The sequence below is a fragment of the Chlorocebus sabaeus genome, chromosome 19 (assembly GCF_047675955.1).
Source record: "Chlorocebus sabaeus isolate Y175 chromosome 19, mChlSab1.0.hap1, whole genome shotgun sequence".
NCBI classification, from domain to species: Eukaryota; Metazoa; Chordata; class Mammalia; order Primates; family Cercopithecidae; genus Chlorocebus; species Chlorocebus sabaeus.
This window is the reverse complement of record NC_132922.1, coordinates 6,485,084-6,505,464: the sequence shown is the minus strand read 5'-3', so window position 1 is coordinate 6,505,464 and position 20,381 is coordinate 6,485,084. Positions and strand designations below refer to the sequence as shown.

The window sequence follows — 20,381 nt, the reverse complement described above, 5'->3', positions numbered from 1 at the left end:
TGTTCTCATTGCTTTTCTACCAGCAAACTCTCTCTTTCTCCACTCCTGTGCTCCCCTCCATCAGACCCCTGATCCAAACATATTTTAATCACCTTAAGGAAAAGAACTGCATGGGATTAATCTCTGGGTCAATGGTGTCAATCAGTATTTGTTAAATTAATGAAAAATGAAGGAAGGAACCCAGTGGATTACAGGCCCAGGCGCCTTCTACACCTGAAAGCTTTCCACATCCTTAACCTCACTTAGCTTATGTGATAACCCTGCAAAGTGAATATTCTCTGTCCCTCCCTCCCTCCCTCCCTCCTTCCCTCCCTCTTTCTTTTCTTTTCTTTTTCTTGTCACCCAGGCTGGAGTACAATGGCACCATCTCTGCTCACTGCAACCTCCGCCTCCTGGATTCAAGTGATTCTCCTGCCTCAGCCTCCTGAGTAGCTGGGATTGCAGGCACCTGCTACCACACCCAGCTAATTTTTGTATTTTTAGTAGAGATGGGGTTTCACCATGTTGGCCAGGCTGGTCTCAAACTCCTGACCTCAGGTGATCCACCCACCTCATTCTCCCAAAGTGCTGGGATTATAGGTGTGAGCCACTGCGCCCAGCCTCTGTGTCCATTTCTCAGATGAGAAGGCTGAAGCTTAGAAGGCACAATGGGCCAAAAGCCCTGGTCATTCAAAGACTCTCCCAGACTCCTTCCAGGCTCACCCAACCTTATAGTGGTTACCCGACTGCCTCCCCAGGGGACAGGATTTTGGGAGGCAGGTTGCCTTGCCTGGAGCCTGAGGCAGTGGGGTTGCACCCCCAGTGTGGTACTCACTTGTGCATGTAACCCTCAGAGCTGGCCGTGAGGTTTGCCTGCATCACCGCCTGGAACTCCGTCTCGTTGCAGCAGTATTTGAAGACCGTGTTGTTATGGTGACAACAGAGGATGAAGGTCTTGTTGTCCGAGAGCCGGGGGCAGTGGAAGCCGAAGTGGTAGCGGCCTTTGTGGTCTGTGTACGGTTCACAGACCCGGAAATGTGCAGACAAGACTGGAAGACAGAGTCACCAGGCTCAGAGGGGTCCCTTGCCAGTCCATGGGTGCCAAGAGGTAGGGGAACTGGCTGGCCTCTTCTCGGGTCCTGCTTGCTTCTTCCCTTCCCTGGACGCCTTTGTGGTCCACTGTGAACCTCACCTACGGGTCCCCATTACCCCCAGCCTCCCAGCCCTGGTTACACTCTCTGTGTCACCCAGACTGGGGGGGTCCTGGAAGGCAGGGCTGGCTCTCCTGCCTTGGTGAACATGCTTGACATGCAGCAGCCACTCAATTAGAAAATCAGCCTTAACTGAGCAACTACTGTGTGCTTCACAGACCCATCTCATTTAACTCACACAGCCAAGCCAGTTTGAGATCCCACTTTACAGATGGAGAAACTGAGGCTCAGAGACCATAGGTGACTTGCCCGAGCTGAAAAGTGTTGGAGGGGCAGGAATGGAACTCAGACCTGGATTCAAAGTCTGGGGCCCTCTCCAGTCTTGTATCGCTAGCTCTTTGTTCCCAGGTGGGCCATGGTGGACCTGTTGCTAAGCCCAGGCTGGCCTGGGTGGTGGCTGGCATAGGTGCAAGGACCTCTTGGGTGCCTCTTGTGTCAAAAACAGCGGGCCCTCTGTTCCTTGGTTTCTACTAAACTAGTACCCTAGGTCCCAAGGTCCCCAAGGGCCTGCCTCAGTCACCCCCACCTCATGGTGGTAGCTTCGCCCTGGCCTGGAACCCTCCCACCCCTCTGCTCAGCCACCAATGCTACTGCAAACCCAGGATGGTATTTACGAGTCTTGCCGATGGTGATAAACAGGATTGAAAGTCTGAACAAATATAACAATGGAAAAAACCTAGAGCCCACTGTCTCAGGCTTAATTAGTATCTTCATAAAAGAGATCGTTGTATCTAATTTGTATCACTGAAAGGGGCTTTGCTGACTGAATACATTCCTTCAACCACAAAGGCAGTGGTTTTGCAGGAGCTCCTCCAGCTCATTGAAAGCTCTGTGTCTGCTGAGAGGTTATTAGACTGCAGCCCACACAGCTCCCCGCCTGCCCACCCAGGGCTGCTGCAGGGGAGTCCCAGCGGGGCTGGGCTGGCAGGTGGGCAGGCGGCCTTCATGCACCGGGGTGCTGAGGCTGCCTGGGGGTGGGGGACATGAAATTCCATGCCCCTTCCCCCAAAGACAGCACCCTCTTCTGTGGAGATGGGCAAGACCACTGTGAGAGAAAGGTCTCAGCTTTTTGGGAGCCAGGGGAGCTCTCCAGGCCCCCTTCTCATCCTCAACCTTAAGAAAGAACAAGACCCCCTCTGGGATGTGGAGGTTATTAAGGGAGCCCCAACTAGACAACTGTCTCACTCCATCTCATTTATTTCCATCGTACAGAGGAGAAAACTGTGCCTCAGAGCAGCAGTTCCCAAAGTGTGGCCCCTGATTGGCCTCGAGGGCATCCCTGGAGGGACTGTCAGAAATGCAGATTCTCAGGCCCCTGGGCTTCTGCATCAGAAGTTCTGGGGTAGGCCCCGCCATCTGTCCTGGCAAGCCCTCCAGGGGATGCTGATGGCCTTGGGTTTGGGACCCAGTGGCCTAGAAGCAAGGGGCAGAGGCAGCTGGCCAGTTCCGGACACTGTCTGGGTCACTGCCCAGGTCAGTGAGGAGGCCCTGCTCACGCTCAGTGTGTGGGCATCTGGGGAGGGACCAGAACACTCATGCTGCTGGTCAGAAAGTCTAGCTCAGGTGGGACCAGCCTGTGAGGCTACCACAGGACTCAGGGAGGGAAGGGAGAGAGTGGTAGGGCAGCATGGAGGAGGTGGCCTTTGAGCTGGGCCTCTAGGAACTGGGAGGAGCCTGATATGCAGAGATGGGGGGCTGGGGAGGGCAGGCTCAGTGAGATTAGGGGATGTGGAAGGGTCCTGCCCATTACCAGCACCCAGCTCACCCGGCCACGGCTGGGCAGTCAGCGCCACAGGCTTTGGTTATTTGGTAATGATGAGGCCTCCCCAGAGCCAACAGAGCCCTGGGCTGGGAGCCAGGACGAACGGGTGGGAGTCCTGGCATGAGGCTGCCTGGGCCATCGTGAACTCTCTCACCTCCTCCCCTCACTGATGAAAGACTCATGGTCTCCAAGGGGGGTTGGGGGCTCCTGGGAGCATAAACAGCAAGGCGCAGCCCCCACCTAGAGAAAGAGGCTGTGCGTGCACTAGGGGCACTAGGGGCAGTAAAGGGCAGCATCCTTGGGCTTCTGCTCTGGGGCACGGTGTGACTGCAGGCCGAAGGACACCCTGTTAGGAGGCCCCAGCAGAGCAGGGATGTGAAGGAGAGAGCTGCATTTCGGACCTCCAAGCCTCAACCATGAGCGAACCTGGAGAGAGCTGCATTTTGGGCCCCCAAGCCTCAACCATGAATGCACCCCTGTGTGCACCGCTCCACGTAACTCCTGCATCTGGATGGCCCTCACTCACCGGCTGGCCCCTCCCCTTCACCCTCATTCACCGGCTGGCCCCTCCCCTTCGCCTTCATTCACCGGCTGGCCCCTCCCCTGAAGGGGTGACCTCAGGGAGGCCACCTTCCTTCTGAGCATCTCACCTTCCTCATTTGTAAAATGGGCAGAGTGGGTCCATCCTCCAGGGGCGGTGAGGACCAGGTGAGCCAAAGCAGGGAAAGCATCTAGGGTGGGGAGAGCAGCTGGGGGGCCCCCAGACCCCTGGCCTGAGTGTGGCTTTGGCTTTGCTGTTTGGGGAGCCCTGCCAAGCACCCCCAGACACCTTCATAGCCTCCCTCTGAGCTGCCCCCCGCAAAGGGGCAGGGGCTGAAAACCACCAGGCCGGTGTCAGTGACCCTGTGAGAGCATGCAGGCATGAGGAGGTAGAGAGAGACACAGTGACAGAGACAGAGAGATAGAAACAGAGACAGAAAGACAGAGTCAGAGAAAGACAGAGTCAGAGAAAGACAGAGAGACAGAGACAGACAGAGACACAAAGACAGAGACAGAAAGAGACAGAAAAAGACAGAGGCAGACAGAGACAGACACAGAGACACAGAGAGACAGAGACAAAGACAGAGAGATAGAGACACACACAGAGACACAGAAAGACAGAGACAGACAGAGACAAAGGCAGAGAGAAACAGAGAGAGAGAGATACAGAGATACAGAGACAGACACACAGAGACAGAGAGAGATAGAGACAGAGAGATAGAGACAGACAGAGACACAGAGAGACAGAGACAGACAGAGAGATAGACAAGGAGACACCAAGAGACAGAGTCCCAGAGACACAGAAAGACCCAGGGAGAGGAAGCCGGAGAGCCAGGGCGGGGCTCCTTGCTGGGAGCAGGCCTGGGCTGGGGAGCAGGGCTGCCCTTGAACCGGGGCTCTCAGCTCTAGCTGGGAGGAGCAGAGGACTTAGTTTGTGCCCATCCTTGAACTTGGGAGAGCAGGAGCCCACCTGTGACCTAAGCTGGGCTCCCAGGGACAGCCCAGGAGGCTGGTTGGGCTGGAATCTGCTAACTGCCTTGTCCCAGGTGAGTCAGGTCCCTCTCCAAGCCTCAGTTTCCTCATCTGTAAGATGGGATGGCTGGGACACTGCCTAACTTTGTCTTGCAGGGGAGAAGGACAGAATGCGAGTCAGGGTTTCTCCCAGGGCTGCTGGCAGCCACCTGAGCTCCCATGGGAAGTCCCAGGGCTGCGGTGCAGAGCAGAGAGAAAGACAGAGACAGAGAGACAGAGACAGACAGAGACCAGCCACACAGCAACCAACATTAGCTGCTCGCCAGAGGGGTGCCAGTAAGGTGAAGGACAAATGGCAAGCCCCTGTGTGTCCCCAGAACCCCAGATGGGCCAGCACGAACCTCAGGAAGAGACCACACCCCCTCATGCCGCCCCCACCCCCAGCATCCATGGAGGTTTTACCTGCAGAAAACAGCAACGAGAAGAGGACGGCGAGCACGTTCAAGGACTGCTGGCCACAACTGGTCATCGTTTGGCTTGCATTGATCCGTCCAGAGCTGCCTGTTTAATGAGAGCCAGGAGAGGCTGGGTGTAGGCTGTCTTGCCTGACACCAGCTTTGCTGCCCACGGCGGGGGACGGGCAGGCGGGCAGTGGGCAGGAGAGCGAGTTTGTCGGGAGTAGAGGCCGTGTGTGGACGATGGAGACGCCGCTATCCAATTTCCTTTCTGGAATGAATGACCTTCCCCCACAAGCCAACTGTCACCTCCTTTTCTTTTCATGGCAAAATGAGACTTAATCAAAGGAGGACGGATGGCTCAGGTGGTGGAAATGACCGGCAGGCAGATGCTGGTGGGCAGGTGCCAGAGTTGCAGGACTGAGGATGCCCAGCCTGGCTCGGCCACCTCGAGGAGCTTACAGGACCCAGGTCCCCCACTGTGTCGCTAAGGTGGAGGGGTTAATGGTGACTTCCATGAACCCCTCCACAAGTATGCACGGAGCCAGGCAGCTTCTCAGGCACGAGGCACACAGCACTGCATGAAATAGAAACAGTTCCTCCCTGGAGCCCCTGTGTTCTACTCAGGAAGGCTGACAACACGCAAACAAATGAATGTTTAAAACGCTCTGAGCTTCTGAGTACATATCCTGAGGCGCAGAAAACAGGGACTCGAACAGATACATACACACACCCATGTTCCCAGCAGCATCCTTAGTCAAAAGGTGGAGGCAACCCATGTGCCCATCGGGGGACGGATGGGTGGCCCGTCACACAATGCACATTACTCCCCAAAAAAGGAGGGAAACTACGACACATGCTACAGCAGGGGCGTCCCAGAGGGAATTATGCTCATGAACTCGGCGAGGCACAGAAGAACACAGACCACAAGATTCCACCTACACAGGGTCCCTAGAGGAGTCCCACTCACAGGGGATTTGTCATCGGGTCAAAAGCAGAATGGAAGGTGCCAGGGGCTCAGGGGAGGGGGATGAGGAGTGAGTGTTTCATGGGTACAGCCTCTCACGTGCAGCCTGCTCCCAGGAAAGGCTGGGTTGGGTCCACACGAGGAAGCTCACCTGCATACCTGGGGGCGGGGTCTGATGTGAGGATGGTGGGCCTGGAGAGCCCTGAATCCCACCCAGGTGGGAGACCCTGAGGACCTCCTGGCCTGGCTGAGCCACCCTCCCATCCCCCAGCCCCACCTCCGCCATCTGCAGAGCAGACTCCCTGCCCGCTCCATTCTGTCCACGCCAGGTGAGGCCCTCCCTCCATCCCCCGGGAGGATGGTTTCAGAGTTGAATACACAGTGCAGGGATCTGTTATCAGACCACACATTTCTGAAAGACGAGATGGTGGAAGACAATGCGCAGCCCAAAGAAACAAGCCCCTCTGCTTGCCCAGACTGTCCTGGCACCTGCTCTGGGCCCCAGGAGCCAGCCGGCGGCTGCCTTGCCCTCCAGAGCTCACAGCCTGGTCAGGGAGAGCAGAGGGGACACCAACCTGGGTCCCAGGGCAGCTCCGAATGCTGCTTTACTTGGGGCAGAGTTAGGGCTCAGGGCAGGCAGAAGGGAAAGCCACTCAGGCCTCCCAGAGGTTGGAGACTTCGGAGTGAGGAGACGGGACAAAACTTAAGGCCAAACGCACAGTGCTCATGGCCTGGTCCTGGCCCGGGTCCTGCTTCTGCAGCCTTGGTGTCCTCCCCTGTAGCATGGGCATCGTGGTGGGAGCTGGGACGTCAGGTGCTGACCTTGTGAAGTCTGGTTTGCCAGAACAAGGGAAGGGACTGTCAGGATTGTAAAATGCCACTAGAACGCAGGCCCCTAACACTAAGCTTACTCAAGCTTACTCATCTCTTCCTCTGGGGAGGGGCCCCTCCCATCTACCCACAGGTCTCTCTGCTCCCACCACTGCTCTGCTCATCCCCGGGGGCTGTAAGCTGCTTAATGGCTCTGAGCCTGGGCCTCCTCCCAGCCTCCTTCAGGCCCCCCTGGGAGGATGAGCCCGGGTCAAGCATCCGGGAGTGCTCAGGAATGGATTTCTCCTGTGGAGTCCTATGGATCAGCCCTGGAAAATGAGCCGCGGGAGTGGAGAGTGATGGGACCTCTGAGATGCCTCTCCCATGCTCCATTCTACAGATGGGGATGCCAAGGCCCAATGAGAGTTGAAACAGGTCCCCAGACTCCAGCTCCTCTGGCCCTCGTAGGGTGGGGCTGCCCCACTTCTGTGGCTGGGGCTCAGCTCTAAGAGCTGGTAGGTTTGTTGAGTGAATGAGGAGGATCTGCCTCAGCCACAGGCCTGGCCCCTGCTCCTGCTGCTCCAACTCCCTACAAAGCCCTGAGTGTACTGGCTGATGTTGGGGGGCTGCTGCTCACCACTGGGGGGTACCCTCCCTTCACCCCTAGGAGTCCAAATCCTGCACCACTTTAAAAGCTGCTCCAGTATGACCTCCTCCAGGAAGCCTGCCATGATTCTATCAGCTGGAAAAAGTTTGCCCCTCCGCTGCTGAGGCCTAGAGTTTTCCACCTCTTCCTTCATTCATGTGTTAATTCATTTATTCATTCACTCATTCTCTCAACACCCACTTGCTGACCTGCACTCGGGGTCAGACCCTGGGATGGGCTCTAGGAACACAGAAAAGGTGAGTCCCTGCCCTCAGGGAGCACAGGCAAGGGTGCCCAGCAGTTTCCTGTTATGCGATTCTTCCCAGAACCTCTTCTACTAGGTCATGAGGGTCCTGGCCAGGGTTGGCCCTCAGCCCCCGATCTGCTGAGCAGACCCCCACCTCTGCCTTCCCAGACCCAGGGTCCACAGCTGGAGAGGCCTTTATGCTCCTGGGGGATGGTTCCAGAGATGAACGCACACTACACAGATGTGCTGTGAGACAATGTGGTTCTAGGAAAGGACGGTGTGCAGCCTGAAGCCGGGGGCTGGGACTTAGGAGTTCCATGGACGGGGTGGGAATTCCAGCCCTGCGGGACACCAGCCTTGGGCGCTGAGGCACACCCCGTGGTCATGTGGGTTTGCACACTGCAGGTGTCCCTGCCACAGCACACTGTGGTTGCACTGGTCCCACATCCAGCCTGGGCTTTCCTTGGGGGTCTGTTCAGCATCCATGGCCTGGCTGTGCCCCCAACCCCCCTGTCTGGCCTGAGATGGGTCAATGTGCAATCAAAGCTGCAGTCTGTATGCTAGACAAAAGCCCTAGGGGCGTGTGGGGAGCTCTGGATGAAGGGGTCAGGGGCTTCTGCATGAGGAGGCAGGGGCTGCCCTTACTCCCCAGGCCCCCGAGGCAGCTCAGGGCCAGAGCTGAAAGCTGAATCCTCAGTAGAAAGAACAACCCACTGTGCGTCACGAGAAGTTACCTAAGTAAAAATTCCATTTCTAATGATCTGAGACAGCAAAGCTTAGAAGCCAACCTCCCCATTCCAAGCTAGGTCAGAAAGCTACTTTGGAAACCTCTCCGGGCCTTGGGGACCAGCCAGCTGCTGTGATCCCAGTCAGGCTTCCACAAGGCAGCCAGCCTCAGGACCACGAGTTCAATAGCACGATGTTCACAAGGCCAAAGCCATCACCTTGGGTCCCTCCGTGGGGTGTGCAGAGGGGGAACTGAGCTCGGGGAGCTGTGATGACGATGGGTGTGTGGAGGGGACCTGGGCTCGGAGAGCTGTGATGGGTGTGCGGAGGGGACCTGTGTGGAGGGGACCAGGGCTCGGAGAGCTGTGATGACGATGGGTGTGTGGAGGGGACCTGGGCTCGGAAAGCTGTGATGATGATGGGTGTGCGGAGGGGACCAGGGCTCGGAGAGCTGTGATGACGAAGGTGTGTGTGGAGGGAACTAGGATCTGGGAGCTCTGATGATGATGGCGTGTGCGGAGGGGACCTGAGCTCAGTGAGCTCTGATGATGATGGCATGTTACACCACTGGGCACCATCACCTGAGAGGCCCCACAAATGAGGTCTGTGGGACATCACTCCGGCAGCCCAAGAACAGGCCTGGAAGGGCGTCCGCCATCCTCTATCCTCCTGTGGGGCCCTGCACTGCCTGTAACCTGGGGCTGCTAACCTGGGCTGGCTCACACTGGCAGAGTTCATGGTGCGCCAGGCTGAACCCTGGTATTTACCGCACTGTCTCAGGTGACCCCCACGTCAGCCTGAGGAGGTGGATCACCAAGCTCCCATCTCAGAAGGGGGAAGCTGAGGCTCAGAGAGGTGAAGTGACTTGCCCAAGGTCACACAGCCACTCAGTAGCAAAGTTCACTCTACCTCCTGGCACTGAAAAAGCTTCTGAGGCCTCCCGAGGACCCCGAGAAAGCACATTTACCACAGAGATTAGACTTATCCTCCCGGGTTCTATTTCTCTGAAAATTGGTAAACTGCCTAAGATGGTAGTCCGTGGCCAACAACAAAACTGACACAATTGGAAGAACATACTGGCAGAGTGGGACGTTCCTGAACGCTCGTTTGACCACGGCCAGAATCACGAGTCAGGCATGCATCTCTGCGGGCCACCCCTTGGGTCAGCCTGGGACTGCTGTTCGGAGATTTGAGGATTATTTTTAAACACCGAACTTGGTGAGGCTGGGGAAGGAAAGGAAGGAGGGCACGTGAAGAGAAACAGAGCTGGGAAGATGAATTAAACCCCACCAGGAACAGCAACGGATCTGTTTTTGTGTCAGCCAGGCTCGGCAGGGCGGGACGCAAGAGGGCCTGAGGGGCGGGGCTGGGACCTCAGGCTCCCACAGGCCTGGACGCTGGCCTGACGCCTGGAGACCCCCCACAGCATTGGGGGCTTCCCACCAGCCCCTCCTCAGCTCACCACACCCCACTTTTGGGCACGACCAAGCACACCTCCAGCCCATTGCAGGCCTGGGTCTATGGCAGCAGGACTTGGGGTTCGAGGCCTCTGCCTGGGGCTAAGTCCTGGCTCCACCTTCTGTATCCACATCCCATGTGACCTGGGGTGACACCTGAGCCTCAGTGTCCTCAGCCCTAGAATGGGGATGAACACCGGCAACTAATTCACCAACTAAAGGAAGAGAGGCATCAAAGCCTTGGACAGGCCTGGCCACGTGCTTCTTGCTGCTTCGGTCTCTGACTCTGCCTCTTTCACCAACCCAAGCCCTATGTCCCCTAGAGTCAGCTTTCCCAAGTACCCACCTAATCACCTACCTGACTTCTTGGGTTCAAGGCTGCGCTTTCACCTGAGGCCCCTTGTGGCCTGGCCCTGTGGCCCTGTTGCCCTCCCTGTTCCTGGAGCTTCAGCCCTCTGGGTCTGTGGTGCCTCTGGGCCTTTACTCATGCCGTTCCCCTATGCTAGGAGCACCCTTCCCCTCTCCAAATCCGCAGCCTGGAGGCTCATCTGGGGCGGTCATCTCTCAGGGCAGCTCTCCTGCTGTGATTCTCCCACTCCCCAGGTGAGCTTCTGACACTCTGACTTCCCCCCTCCCCAGGGTGGTCTCGGCCTGTCTTGAGGCTAGGGCAGGGGCTGGGTGGGGTTCACCCGGGGCAGCAGCACTCTGTGAAGCCTGCCCGGTTTGTGTCCTAACTCGAGAGAGAGCTGGGAGAACGGAGCATGGGCAGCTGAGGGTGGCAGAACCGGGACCTCTGCCCCAGGAACGGCCCTCCTTAAACGAGGACGACGCTCGGGCCTGAACCCCACAGGATGGAGAACAAAGGACACATGGCGGGTTCCCTAAACACGTCCCACCTACTCTACTGTCGTGCGGGGCGGGAGGTTGACCTTGTGGTGAGGATGGGTCTTGCCCAGCATTCTGGGCATGAAGCGGCTGGTGGCGGCACTCAGGAGTCCAGGCCTTTGCCCAGATGATCCTGCCCCTGGACATCCCTTTCCCCCCACCTTGTATGTCTAAACTGAACCTGCCCACGGGACCTGGCTCAAGTGCCACCTCGTCCACAAGCAGCCCCGGTTACCCTCCCTCCTGACCCCACTGTTCAGGGAGTGGTTTCTCTCCTGGTCGCCACTCAGGGATCACCTGAGTCTCTACTGTGGACCAGCAGTGTTGGGCATGGGGGATTCCTGCTGCCATGAGCCTTACCGCCTGGGGGGAGGCGGTCACAGACAACAGATTACATAATGATCCGTAATTCTATGTAGGCATGATGATTAGCAGTGGTAGCATTAGCACAGATTAGCAATTCAACAGGGCACGGCTCTCTGGGGCCTCACCAACAGTCCTGCAGGTAGGCAGCGGCCCAGCAGAAGGGCAGCAAGTACAGACAAGGAGACGGGGCTAGCAGCTGCAGAGCACCCAAGCCCCGGGCGGAGCACGGCGCACAATGCTCCCCGTTCCTCATCTGTTCCCTTCCCACCCAGCCCCATGCCGCACCCTCAGTCTCCCTGTCACGCAGATGGAGAATGCGGGCCTCAGAGAGGGGACTCAAACCCCGGGGTCTGCTCCTGTGTCCTGTCTCCACGACTCATAAGAGTGTTTACCCCCACAGGCAGCACTTGTGTGCATGCCTCTCTCCACACAGCACACACAGCACACACAGCACACACACACACACACACACACACACACAGCACACACACACACACACACACACAGCACACACACACAGCACACACACACCGCACACACCGCACACACAGCACACACACACACACACACACACACACAGCACACACACACACACACACACAGCACACACAGCACACACACACACACACACACACACACAGCACACACACAGCACACACACACACACACACACACGCACACACAGCACACACACACACACACACACACACACACACACACACGTGTGCACACATATGTCACCAGGGATGTTTCACCTCCGCAGGCTTCCCAGTCTCCAGGGTCTTTCCTCGGTAGTGCAGACCTAAGCCTGACTTTGTGAACTTTTGTTTTCAGGACATCCACTTAGAGGTTATGAAATCTCACTCCGAAACGCGAAGTCCAGGAATAAACACTTCGCGAGGCTCCATGCCTGCGTATGAAGTGAGATCAAAGCGCGTCGTCGTGACCCCTTCGTACCTGCGGGAGGAAGCAGCAGGAGGGAACTAGGACATCCTTCCTCGCTGTGCCGGCCAGGACTGAGGCAGCCGGAGTATATGGCTGGAGAAGGACAGACAGGCAGCCGTTCACCTGCAGCTGGGGTGCTGGGCTCCACGGCTGACAGCGAGTGAGAAGGGCCAGCACCTCACACCCTAGTAACGGCCAATGTGACCTGAGCCCTGCCGACCCAACGGCTAACCCTGCAGCGGTCACATCCCCGAACCCAGCCCTGCTGAGACCATTTCGTTTTTGCTCATCTCTGTGGGCAGCACAGGCCTGGCACATAGTAGGCCCTTTATAAACACATGTTAACTGGTTGAATGAACATAGGCAATGATCATCTCCATTTCTGAGATAAACAAACCACAGATCAGAGACACTAAGTGATTGCCCAGAGCTGGAGGGTGGCAGGGTTGCAATCTGAACCCAGGTCTGCTCAACTCCAAACAGGGTGCCGGGGGCGACCACATAGGCTTTGCAGCGAGTCTCCCCGGCCTTGGGTCAGAGTTTTATCACTAACTAGCTGGGTGATCTAGGCCACATTACTTCACTGATTTCCGTTTCCTCATCTGTGAAACGGGAGCCATGCTCCACACCTTGCAGGTATACCAAAGATAGAAAGGACCAGGCACCCAGAACATTAGCAGTTGATCCATAAAGGGGGCTCTTATCTGATGTTACCCACTCCACTGTTCCCAAAGCTGATGGTTTAGGTACCAGAGAGGGTCCTGTGCCCCTTGGCAAATGAAAGTGTGTTTGAACTCCATGTCTACGTCTGATTTCCCCAGTTCCTCTTTCCATGCTTTGCCTGTTCCTTTAGTTGGCCCTGATTTCCCTCTGCCTTATCTGTTGGTTTATTGCTTCCCTGCCTGGTACGAGTTCTTCAAGGGTGGGAAATTTTGTGCCTCTGCATTGCCCCACCATGCTTTGCACACAGTAGGTGCTGAATAAATGTCTGCTGGCCATAGAGTAGGAACTCCATTAGCACTCGTTGGCCTGGTTTGTTTTATTGCAAAGAGCAAACTTCCAGATGGGAACAGCAGAGATGCAGGCAGGAGATCTCCTTCAGCTGAGACAGGGCCTCAACTTTTACGGCCACCACCAGGAGTGACCGTGGGCCATCAGCCCTGGGTGGAAGCCCCTTACTTTAGCCTAGAACCCAACTCCAGGGCTCTGGTGGGACAGGCCGCCCTGAGTCCGAGGCAGCCGAGGTGGGTCAGCTCACACCCCCCGGGCCCCCACTGTGCCCCGACCAGGCGGGTATACCACTTGCTCCATGGGGCTACTCTCAGGGTCAGGGCCACAAGGAGAAGCACGCTGCCATGAAGGGTGCTGGCCTGGGTGCTGGAATTGGGAAGGCATAAAGGTGACCACCAACCTGGAAACCTCTCCTATCTCCCCAGATCCTTCCCTCAGTGGATAAACATTACAGTGTATCCCCAATAAGGCTCTTGTCCCTCACTGACACCTTTCCCCGCTGACTCCACCATGCCCCAGCCAGCTGGGCTCTGGGTCCAAGTTACAGACTCAGCTGTTCCAATGTTTTCCCCTTTTGAGCCCCTGGCCTGGACCAGTTCTGCACCCATCAAGTTCTCTGGGTGTGCTACTCTCTTGAATGTTGGAAGTAGGCACTGCTGTGATCCCATTTTACAGATGAGGAAGCTGAGGCCTGGCGAAGAGGGGACTTGAGCAAGAACACACAGCTGAAAGGGGCTTAGCTGGAAACCCCAACCCTGCTGGGGCCCTAGATGCCCCACTGTCCTCCTCGGGGCCACACTGGGTCACAGGGCGAGGGGCTCCAGGCCAGACTCAGTTTCCTCCCCTATTAAGGGGACAGCTTGGCTGAGACAATCGTGGGCCTTCTGCAACTCAACAACCCTTTGTTTCTCTCTGTCCTCCTGAATTATTTGGTTGCACCATGGAGATAAAACAACCCCTGGAAATCCCAGAGGCATTTTTTTTCCCACTGGAGAAACACAAAAATATCACATGAAGAATGAATCACTTAAAGTGTCAGGGCAGGAAGAGGAAAGACAGGCACGGCGCTTGCCTCGGTGGGCGGGGGCGGGGTGGCCCTGGGTTTCTCTTCAGCTCCCTCCGCCTCCCTGGTCCCTAGAACCCCTTCCTCACTGGAGTGAAGAAAAGCCAAAGCCCTGAGCCTCAGTTTCCCAATCTGTAAATGGGGACAACATACCCACCTTGAAGCGGTATTGGGAGGGGCCAGTGCATTCATTCATTCATTCATTCATTCATTCATCTATTCACTTATTTCATACCAGTGTGACGCTGGACTGGGGCTGCGGACTCCGAAGTGGGCGGAACAGACCCACCTCACCCCCATGAAGCCAACTAAACGCCCTCCAGGCCATGACTAGGGCGTCCTGAGAGCACTCCCTAGGCCTTCTGCAGCTCTCAAGCCATGCTGGACCCTGCCCCGAGCCTTTGGCCTTCTCTCCAACCCCTCTCTGTGCAAGGCTCTTGACACAAGGACACTGAGGTGCAGAGTCAGCCAGCAACTTGCTCAAAGTCACACAGCAGGTAGGTAGCAGCGCCAGCATCTGTGTACCCCCGCAGGGCTCCCGCCCCTCTCGATCAGAGCCTGCTTCCCCTCTTACCCCACTGGCATAGCTGTCACCTTGGCCCCGCCCATTCTTCGGTGACTGGGAGTCACTTAGCAGCCTTGCCTGGCTTCTCCCTTAGATGGAGTGCTTAGCCAGGGCAGGGACCCCAGGCCCAGCGTGAAGGAACAGAGGTGCCCCTGCACAGCGAGGACCTGGAAACCTCCACAGGCTGCTCCTTACCTGCCGAGCCCTGTGACTGAGGGACCAGAAGCCTTCCCCGCTGGCTGCGGTCTCCCTGCAGCTGCTGGCCTCTTCCCTGGCTCCTGGTTGCCACCAACCCTAAACCCCAATAAAAGGAGAGCAACTTGGTCGGGCCTTGTATAGGCAAAAGACTGTTTTCCAGCGCAGGCTGGCGTGTGTGTGCTGACAAGAATTCAGTGTGCTCCTCGGGGCGGGGAGTGGGGTCAGGGCGCTGAGTCAGCCCTGTAGGAGTCCAGCTCCCGCCTCGGCCTAGGGCCGCCACCTCCCAGGCCCAGGATGGCAGCGGCTGCTCCCGCAGTCCCCACGCACTCCAGGCTCTGGTCTCACTGCCTTGTGCATCCTCAGAGCACCAGCAAGAGCCCCACTTTACAGGTGAGTAAACTGGAGACACTCCCTGTGAGATCCCACAGCTAGAAGCAGCAGAGCTGGGGCTCACACCGAGGCCACGGGGCTCCAGGTGCACACCTCGGCAGATGCTTGGCACACTACATGTGGGTTCCTTCCCGTGGCCCTCAGTCTCTGTTGGGCAACGGAGGTTAGTGACACCACTGCACAAGCCCCTCTGGCCAGCACTGCCCGGCAAGGGGTGTGGGTAAAATAAACGGTCCCCACACCAGCTCACAGTGGGTGTGTGGCGCCCGCCTGACTCCAAGCTTGGCTGACCTTCCTGCTGTTGCCCCCCTACCCCTGGCCTGTCCCCACCCAGCAGCAGAGGGTCCTCCCTGCCAGTAGGAATGGGGTGAGAATGGGGCAGGAATGGGGCGGGGGGTGCCCACACCTGCCACTGTTTGAAACACATCAGTGGCTTCCATGACTGCCTGGACTCAGCTCAGGGGCCTGGCTGGCCTCTGCAGCCACATTTCCTGGCTGCCAGGCACTCCCCCAGCCCAAGGCCGTCTCCCACCCCCAGGCCTTCATGCATCGTGGTACCTCGGCGGCGCCCTTGGCTGGCTTCTGGGTGGCATTTAAACACAGCCATAAAGGAGGCCAGCCCTCCTCTGCCTCCCACCCATCCCTGGAAGCCTGCCCATCCTGAGCCAGGCCAGAAATAAACCTCCTTTTTTCCATTCCTTTCGGTGGACAGAGAGCGAGTTCAGACTGGTCTGGGTGTCCCTTATCTAGCCACAGTCCCGACAATGGCAGCCCAGAGCGACGGGTGCCACAATGGGAAACCAGGGGGCTGTGGGCACCCAGAGTGCCTGATGCAGCCTGATGGGGTAGGGGTCGGGGGTGGGGGTGGTATTTATTTAATCTTCATGATTAGGAGGTACTCCGATTATCCCCAATTTACAGATGCGGAAACTGAGGTGCAGAGTTTCAGTAACTCGCCCTGGGCCGCCTGGCTAGGGAGTCAGACCAGGGGGTCTGGCGTGGACACCTGAAGGATGAGTCGGGCAGCGGGGTGGGGGTGGGGATGGGGGAGTGTTCCTGTCAGAAGGGGACAAGGCACACAAAGTCCCTCCTGCCTCTTGTCTGGAGCTCAGCATAGCAGCAGAGAAACAAAAGGGCTCTGAGCTTGGGGTCTGAACATGGGTTCAAGTCCCGGCCTTGCCACTTCTCAGCTGTGTGATCCTGGGCACATTTCTCTGTCTCTCTGAGCCTGGGCTTCCCTGTGGATTTTGTTATGGTTCAAAGCAGACCTCCTGTGCACCAGATCTGGAACACCTATGACATAGCAAAGCAGGGGTCCGCCAATGACACTTACTCCTTGCAATCACCCTACGAGGCAGGAATTTTAAAAGTTCACCTTTGACGGAGGTTAGAAGCACAAAGGCCAGCCTGCCTGGCAGACTGGGCTGAGGGCCACCTGGAGGGAGGGTAATCCCAGTGCAGGCTCAGGGAGGCCACTGTGACCACATCCTCTTGCACGGTGGGTCCTTGCCTCAGCGACTGTGGGGGAGGAACAGCACCAACATTCCCTCTCGGCTGAGAGGACCAGCTTCTAGAAAGCTCACAGCAGCGCTATGGAAAACCCTGGAGACAGCCCTGGAGACGGCCCAGTGGATGAATAGGAAAATGCATGATGTTATGGCCAAACACCAGAACACTCTTCAGCTACCCAAATGCACTGCGGCTGCACAGAACGTCACAGGGCATCTCAGCGCTACGAGGCTAGAGAGAAAGTAAAGTCTCCAAAGAGGAAGTTCAGTATAGTACCCTTTCTAGGAAGCTAAAAAGAACTGTAAATAAAATGTACGTTTTGAGAGCACATCTGGCTATAGCGAGGCATACAGGGGGATGTGGGGTGAAGTGGGCCCTGCTGGGGGGTGCACAGGCTGACACTCCTGCCCTCATGCTGGGGGATGGGTCAAGGATGTTTCTTATACTATTAACAAACAAACAAGTAAATGAAGTCGTCTTGGCAAGGACCACTGAGGGAGAATACCAGGAAGCAGGGAGAGAGATGGGCCTGAGTCCACGGCCCGGAGTCCAGAAAATAAAATAGAAAATCAAGGTTCAAAATATATGTAAAGGAAAACAATGATTACAGTATCCCCCAGCCCCATCCACTGCACAGAGGCCCACCTCTCTGGGCAGCTGAGACTCACACGGGGGCCTGGGTGGAGACTGCAGAAGCTGCTTTGTCCTGGCTGGGGGTCCCTGAGACAGCAGCGTTTTTTTCCAGTTCACAGTCCCAGGTTGCTGGGCGTGGTGCCAGAATTGTCCAATTCCAGTAGGGAATCGGTATGAATTCCCAGCCTCCTCCTATTAAGCCCATAGACACCTCGTCCCTTTGAGACCCTACCAGTCATAAATGCTCTGTGCTTCAGTTTCCCCATCTGTAAACTGAGGATACCGGGCCATATAATATCCTCCTATATTTCCATGTTTTGAACTGAGTTGGTGGCCCCACATCACCTGGGCCACAGAATCACAATGCTGCTTCTTATGCTGTCATTACCTGCCTGGCGGGTCACCTGCCTCGAGGAGGCTTGGTTTCTTCCTTTGTGGATGGTGCCATGCCTCCATCCTGGCCCCTCCAGGTCATGGGGAGGATGACTTGAGACGAAGAACACGTAGGGCTCTGCCTGAGCCACTGCTGGGGAATTGCTGCCTCCTTCACAGGCTCACAGGCAGCAGTTCCCTGACCTCAGGTGATTCCACAATGGCAGGATGGGTCTCTATCTTGGCCCTCAAAGGATTTGCAGTCTGGGGCAGGGAGGGAGAGACATCACACAGTGTAAACCACCCATATCGATGTGGAGTAGGGCAATAATAACCCCCAGGGGCCAAGTGCTCTCTGCAGTGCCCTTGACAGACCTGGTCTCCCACACATCATGCTCCTGCAACAGGACACGTCATTCTGTGACTTGCCCAAGGTTACAAATAGCAGGCCCTGACGTGGAATCCAGATTTGGAGCAGACCAAGCCAGGGAACCCAGCTGGGACGTGGTGCACCCTGGGGAGAGGGACTTCGGTCAACGACGCAGGATGCGTTGGGAATTGGCCAGAGCTTACTAGCTTGGGACCTCAGACAAGTGAGAGACCGCTCTGAGCCTCAGTTTCCCCAGCTATCTAATGGGGATGGTACCCAGGGTAGGCCAAGACGAACAAAGAGATCCCCGGAAGTGGCTGCACCAGGGCTGCACAGACCTGTAGGATCAGAAGCAGGGTGGGGGCCAAGGGATCTGCATCTGTCCTGGCTTTCCAGGACGTTCTGATGCCCACTCAAGGAAGAGCTGCTGGGCCAGCTTTGCAAGCCTCCCAGTCTTTGTTCACTCTGCAGTTGTAGACAAAAAACAGCTGTAGAGAATCCTACATGAATCAGTGATGGTGTGTTCCAATAAAACTTTATTCACACAAACAGGCAGCCCCAGTTTGCAAACTTCTGGGTGAGATCATTGCTACCCCAAGCACAGCCCACAAACCAGCAACCCTGGCATCTCCCGGGAGCTGTTGGAAATGCAGGCTCTCGCGCCACCCTTCCGGCTGAATCAGAGGCTGTGCGCTAACCCATTCCCCAGCACCTGCAAGTCTGAGACGACCCGGGCTGGAGCCTATAGCAGGTTCTCTGGGCAGCTACCTGGTCCCGCCGGTTCCTTCTGAAGCAGATTAGGGGGCGGGCAGGAGGGGGAGCTGGGGGTTGCTGCCTAGAGAGTTATAACAAACCAAGGCACCAACGCGGCTAATTGGCAGCAGCTGCTGTTTCAACCAGAGACTTGTCAGCTGTGATTAAGCAAAGTTGCCTTTAGGCCAATCAACTTCAAAATTATGCAAATAGAGCTGCAGCGGAGACCACAGGGATGGTGCTGAGCCAGCTCCCCCACCCCTGACCTGGCACACTTAACCCCCCATCGTCGGCTGGAGGGCCCCTGTCCACCCTCACCACTCCCTGGACCAGTTCCACTTCTGGAGGTTAATGAGCCTCCCACCCACACTGTGTAATTGGCATGGAAGCTGCCGGGTGGGTGCGATCCAGCTCCAAAAGCCGGGCTAGGATGGAAGGATGTACCTCTCGAATGGATCAGCTGCTGCACTGACAAGCAGGGCCCGGTCAGCCACACCGACCCGCACCGAGCCAGGCCTGTCCTTACTCGGGGCAGTCCACGCCCAGGAGGACTCCCTGGCGGCAATGGCTGGACATTGAGGGAAACAGGTGTTTTCAAAGGTGGTAGGAAGCGGCTCTCGGTCGCCTTGCCGAGCCTTTGCAAACCCTTTCTGGCCCCTCCAGCTTTCCTAGGCCCAGATGTGAACAGACAACAGCCTCCTCCCACCTCATCTGCCTCCACACCTGTGGCCCCTGACACCCCAAACCTGCTGTGCCGCCAGGTGGACCTCTCAGCTGCCCTGGCCCTGTGGTCTCTGGTCTCAGGTTTGCTGTCCTGCTCTGTGGGCTGTTCCCACGGGGGCCAAATCCCCAGGAAGAATAAACCACTGGATGGTGCATTGTTGGGGGAGGCAAGGAGGGCAGACCCCCAGACACCAGACTTAGAACCCAGAACTGTACCCGCTTCAGACACAGACTCCCCAAGCCCTCTCCGTCACCCCCCACAGCAGAGTGAGCACCAGGCTCCACTTCCTCAGCTGAATCCTCTGCTTAGTCGTCCCCAAACTAGAGATCCGTCCTGATACTGAGTTTGCACTTTGGAAACAACAGGATGGCTAATGAACGTGTCTGCCCTGTCTGCTGAGCACGGGACCCTCTGACCTCCCCTAGCTGGGCTCTGCCACTGCAGCCTCCTGACACCAAGGGGCTTGACAGGCAGCAGGGACTGTGGGGCAGAGCAACGTCCCTCCAGGAGAAGGCCCCACACTCAGGCTGGCTGCCCCCCAACCCAGTCCAGCCCTTCCAGGAGCTCACCGTGGGGGGCGGTGAAGTCCAGGGCAGACAAGCCTCTACCCGAAGAGTCCTCGCTTCAGGCCCGATGCTATGCCCCAGCCTCCAAGAGAAAGCCTCCTGCTTTCCAAAAAGGAACGTCCCTTATAACGGGGAGAAAACTGCTAAATTACGTAGCATCGGTCGACATCTGGGTAAACGGTATTATGGAAGTCTCATTAGTGTGCTGCTGCTTTGGGGGAGTGTTAGCTCAAAAATTTCTGGGGAATGGAGAGGTAAC

General features: G+C 56.9%; 1 protein-coding gene across 1 annotated transcript in view; it reads right to left on the bottom strand.

The window, feature by feature from the left end:
• The window catches only part of SHISAL1 (shisa like 1), an 86,588-nt gene that overhangs the window by 51,766 nt on the left and 14,441 nt on the right, over window positions 1–20,381 (bottom strand). The window contains exons 2-3 of the mRNA XM_073006620.1: window positions 4,927–5,025; window positions 815–1,028 (exon numbers count right to left, since the gene is read on the bottom strand). Of these exons, the coding sequence (XP_072862721.1) occupies window positions 815–1,028; window positions 4,927–4,993 (281 nt within the window). The 5' untranslated portion in view covers window positions 4,994–5,025. The remainder of the gene's footprint in view (window positions 1–814; window positions 1,029–4,926; window positions 5,026–20,381) is intronic.